Here is a 5,235-nt window from a genome sequence, read left to right as displayed (position 1 = left end):
TATATATATATAGAGAGAGAGAGAGAGAGAGAGAGAGAGAGAGAGAGGGCGTTAGTACGACCTGAATGACCCATGTCATGGCAAAGGACTATGCATAAAAATATACAATACGTATAATATGTATATATGTATATATTACACATATATAATAATAATCATCATAATCATAATAAAAATAAATATAATACTACTACTAATAGTGGACCAATGGACCAGTGTGACCAGTGGCTGCTACTGCAGCTGTCCCTATGCCGGAAAACCCTCTCTGCATGCATGCTGCAACAACATATGTTGTTTTGGGGCTTTTTACCTGCAACAAGAATAAGAGCAATATCTCGCGGCTGTCGGCTCTTTACAAGAGACAATAAACTCAGCAAGGCAAACGTTTTTTGGGCAACCTGAATACAAACCCTAAACCCTAAACCCTAAACACCGTAAACACGAGAGAGAACAGAAATACAATACAATTATACACAATAAAAACCATGTCCTTGTGCTGCGTTATAAGGAACAGGAAAAAAAGTGTAATATATTACAAAATAATTAAATAGAATAAAATAATTAAATATAATTAAAAAAGAGAATAACTAACCATGAGTGCATGCAGTACATTATGATAAGGAATAGGAAGATAATGTTTAAGGAATTTATCGATAGTGTAATAAAGTAATGCAAATAAATAGAATAAAATAATAAAATAAAATAAATAAAAAGAAAAAGAGAAGACAGAAGAATAACTAACCATGAGTCCATGTAATGCATTATGATAAGGAACAGGAAGATAATGTTTATCAATAGCTCTAAGGAATTTAGCGATAGTTTGTTCTGAGCATAAATTTGATTCAATACAAAAATAACTTAATAACATAAATCCCATTTCTGGTAATGGAGAATTACACTCCATTCCATAATTTAATACATCAAAACGCCAATCACCTAATGAACCAGATAATGTTGAACCACCCTGCATGCATACATACATATATACATATATACATACATACATACATACATATATACATACAACAAACCCTAAACCCTAGGAAACCCTAAACCCTAAACTCTAATCCCTTAGAAACCCTTGGAAACCACTGGAAACCCTTGGAAACCCATGGAAACACTTGGAAACCCTAAACCCTAAACCCTAGGAAACACTTGGAAACCCTAGGAAACCCTATGAAAACTAAAGCCTAAATTATAAACCCTAAACACTAATAGATATATATAGGGAATGGGATAGGAGGTCATAGCTATATAATGCTTAGAAGGAAAAAGAATACAGAGGAAGAGGATTATTATTATGGTCAGCATACGAGAAACCCTAAACCCTTAACCCTTAACCCTCGATGCTTACAGTGAGACCTGGGGAGAATAGATAAGAGACTCGTATAAGTTTATCTTCTCCTGCTGTATGTCTTTCATGTGTTGCTTTGCTTGTTCTTCTTGGTATAAGAAGCATATCTGATAGTACAGAGCTACGGTTACTGTTTCTTTCTGTTGTTTCCTCATGAGGGTTTCCTCCCCCTTCTTCTCCTGATTGGGAACCCCTGCGGCTACGAGGGATAGGCAGAAGCTGAGCAACGGCCTGCTGCTGCTGCTTAAGTGCCTCTGTTGTTCGTCTGGCTGAAGGGGGAGGGGGTGGGGATGATGAAGATAAAGATGCTGCTGTTGCTGCTGCTGCTGCTGCTCCTGCTGCAGCTGCTGATGTTAACGGTGGAGGTGTTGATGGTTGTATACCACTTGCTGATACTCCTGCAGCAGCAGGTAGAGGAGGTGGTCCAACGGGGGGAGAGACGGTTCCATGGGATGTATGTGTATCAGCAGCAGCAGATGCAGCTACTGCTGCAGCTGTTGCTGCTGTTGTTGCTGCTGCTGCTGCTGTATCTGCTGCTGTTGGGTGTGGTTTATCCTCTAGTAGCGTCTGCTCGGAGGGATGAGCAGTGTGTGTATTGGAGTTGCTGCGTAATGTGAAATTGTTCCCGCTGCTGCTACTGCTGCTGCTACTGCTGCTGCTGCTTCTGTTGCTACTGCGGGTATGATTCTGATCCCCAGGCTGCTGCTGTCTTGTAGTAGGTGTTGGAGCATCAGGAGAACCAGTAGCACCAGCAGCACCAGGTAAGGTTTCCTTACGACGGAACCAATCCTTAGGTAGAGCATTCTTATCATTTAATAATGCTTGTATTATATCTAAATGTTCAACATTATCTAATGGACTAAAATTAACAGCATAAAGATTGGTGGTAGTACAAAGAATTGACAAACATTGCTGCAGCAATGCACGACTTTCTTGCAACTGCAGCCGTACATCAGCAGCACGCATACTCTCTCCTGCTGCTGATAATGCTAAATGATTTAATTCTTGCATTTGCTTCACTAATTGAACTAAATGCTCTAATGAGGTCGAGGCACCACCACGAGAACGCTGACGTTTCAAATCCGACTCCAAACGCTCTACACGACGACGCGTGTCCTGTACACATTTACAAACCCTAAACCCTAAACCCTAAACCCTAAAATTTTTAAGATGTTAAACTTTAAAGCTAAACAAACCATTGGATCTAAAATCGAAAGCATTAAGTCTAAAAGTTAAACCATTAGTTATCTAGGGCTTAGGGTTTAGGGTTTATTAGTTAAGACACACAAGCCAACCAAGGAAAGTTTGCCGGAGATGAATTTCTGCTGCATATCGGCCAAGAAAAAGAAAAAAGGCCAACACAAAATATGTCACCACGCGGATGACGCTGCAGCACAAAAAAGAATAAAAACAGGATAAATAAAGAATATATAAGTATAAAAAGTATAAAAAGGAGAACAAAGTAATAAATAATAAGAAGATAATGAATAATAAAGGATAAAAGACATACACAAAAGAAGGAGCGATAAAGCGAGGGTTTAGAGCGCCTCTAACAACAATTGTTGCTGCACTCGTGCCGAAGAAAGAAATATGAATTAACCAGGAATATTTTGTCCTGCAAAACATAAAAAAAGAAATTAAATTAAATTAGAATATTTTGCAAATAAACCCCTTTAGGGTTTAGATTTAATGGTTAGGGGTTTGGATTGCAGGGTGTATATTAGGGTTTAGGGTTTTGACTTTAGGGTATAACTTTTAGATTTTAGGGTTTCGGCACTAGTGTTTAGGGTTTAGGGTTATGAATTACCTGGATGGTAGGACAACATCAATAATGACTACAGGTAAAAGTCCATATAAATAACTCATTGCTGTGCATGCCTCTAAGGCAGTACTTTCTTCTGTTGATCTAAATTCATCTTTATCATCAACTTGCGCCTCTAAACTATAACTAGCTACGCCGTTCCATACACCCCACATTGTCACCAACTGTACACACAAACAACAAAGCCTAAACCCTAAACCCTAAACCCTAAACCCAACAGCAGCGGCGCTGAGCACTAATCCCCATCCCTAGTTGAATTATCACCCAGGTATTTCCAACCCCTAAACCCTAAACCCTAAACCCTAAACCCTTTATTTATTGTGTGAATACTTACAACGAATACGGCAAGAGTGGTGAGATGTTCTGCATATCCCTTAGCTTTAGCGATGCATGCAGCAGCAGCAAGAGCAGCAGAGGAGAGCATAGTAATACCCATAGCAGCATTGAACATAATACCAATATTACTTTTATGATCAAATGCCTTTTGTTGATCAAAACTCCATGCAAGAAGAGGCCACATAGCAAGAGTAAGCAGCAGCAGCAGTACCCCCATAGGGAACATACGTACATACATCCAATGATTAACATTTAAGGAAAATAAATCCTCTAATTCATTACTCGTAAACATTAAAGGAAAAGGTCTTAATAATTTTTCTGCTGTACTTGTACTACCACCACCACGCATACTGTTGCTTCTTGCTGCACCACCACTGCTGCTGCTTAATGTGCTGCTACGACTAGTTAGACGACCCCCATGACGTTTCTGCTGCTGCTGCTGCTGCAGCAGCAAATCCTCACGGGTATGAAATGCTAAATCATTACCAGGACCTAGACGACGACACCAACGACATAATCTGCTGCAGCAGCAGCATAAATAAGAAGAAGAGAATTTGCTGCCAAAGGGTAAATATAAAGAAATGTTGCTGCTGCTGCTGTTATAACTATGAGGGTATAAGGCAAATGCACCAGATACAGCACTAACACTATGATGCTCTGTCTCGTCATCAGTAAGTGCAGCAGGAACAGGAGAGGATACACCTTCTAGTCTTGGTGGTCCTCCTCCTCCTCCTCCTCCTCCTCCTCCTGTTGTTGTTCCTGCTGCTGCTGCAGGTACAGCAGCAGCAGAATCTCCTGCTGCTGTATTATCTCCCTCAGATGCTAAGGAACAACTTATGGCTCCTCCTCCTCCTACTGTCTCTAAATTAGCAAAGGAGACAGTCTTTATCCTCTGGAAGTCGCGACGACGCTCCTCCTCACGGCTGCTGCTGCTAGGTGCTGTTCCTGCTGCTGCTCCTGTTCCTGCTCCTCCTCCTCCTCCTCCACCTGTTGCTGCTGCTGATGTTGATCCTGGTAATGAAGGAGACGTCAAACTACCCGACTTACGTAATATAGGAGAAAAACTCACGGGAGGAGTGCTGCTGCTAGATGCATGCATACCGCTTCCTCCCCCTCCTCCTGCTGCTGTACCAGCAGCAGCAGCACGGCTACCCCCATAGCCAAGCAACGCAGAGGTGGGAGAAGCAGGCATTGATGCCCCCTCTCCCTGTCTCTCACGCCCCTCCATTACGAAGAGGAAAGATATTCATCAGAAATTTAATACATTTAGCAAACTTGCATGCATATAAATACGCCTTATCCTGCTGCTTCTGCTGCTGCTGCTGCTCTTGTTACTGCTGTGACGCACAAATATATACCTCTTCTTCCTCCCTATAAAGTTGTATAAGGAGGGTGTATATCTATACCCAATGTGGGGATCGATCGACCCCCTCGGATCCAACTCACACACACGCCGATGCTCCAGCTGCTCATGCACTCCACGTTGCTGATGGAGTTGCAGTCGCAGCAGCAGCAGCAACTTGTACTATGCTGCTGCTGCTTCACGAGGCAGCGGCGGCAGCAGCAGCAGCCGCTGCTGCTGCCGCTCCTGGCCCGGACCCTACAGGCGTATCCGCAAGGATGATGGCATCCAACAAAGAGAGAAGAGTAAGAGAGAGATGAAGAGAATATTTAAAGAGCGGCAGCTACATTGGTGTGTTTATGTGCAATGTTTGTTGACGGT

At 42.1% G+C, this 5,235-nt stretch overlaps 1 protein-coding gene across 1 annotated transcript; it reads right to left on the bottom strand.

Annotated features, from left to right (window-relative positions):
* Nucleotides 1–310: 310 nt before the first annotated feature.
* On the bottom strand, nt 311–4,740 carry EMWEY_00054090 (3',5'-cyclic nucleotide phosphodiesterase , related; the record flags this gene model as incomplete). Its single annotated transcript, XM_013480088.1, has 6 exons — nt 311–398; nt 743–964; nt 1,355–2,470; nt 2,909–2,969; nt 3,162–3,340; nt 3,511–4,740. Coding segments are annotated over 6 exons (2,896 nt in total), but the record flags the coding sequence as incomplete, so codon positions are not given.
* Between the last annotated feature and the right edge of the window lie 495 nt (nt 4,741–5,235).

The sequence above is a fragment of the Eimeria maxima genome, genomic scaffold (assembly GCF_000499605.1).
Source record: "Eimeria maxima Weybridge genomic scaffold, Emw_scaff1602, whole genome shotgun sequence".
Taxonomy (NCBI): Eukaryota; Apicomplexa; class Conoidasida; order Eucoccidiorida; family Eimeriidae; genus Eimeria; species Eimeria maxima.
Note: the sequence above shows the minus strand (reverse complement) of the source record. Positions and strands in the feature narration are given on the sequence as shown.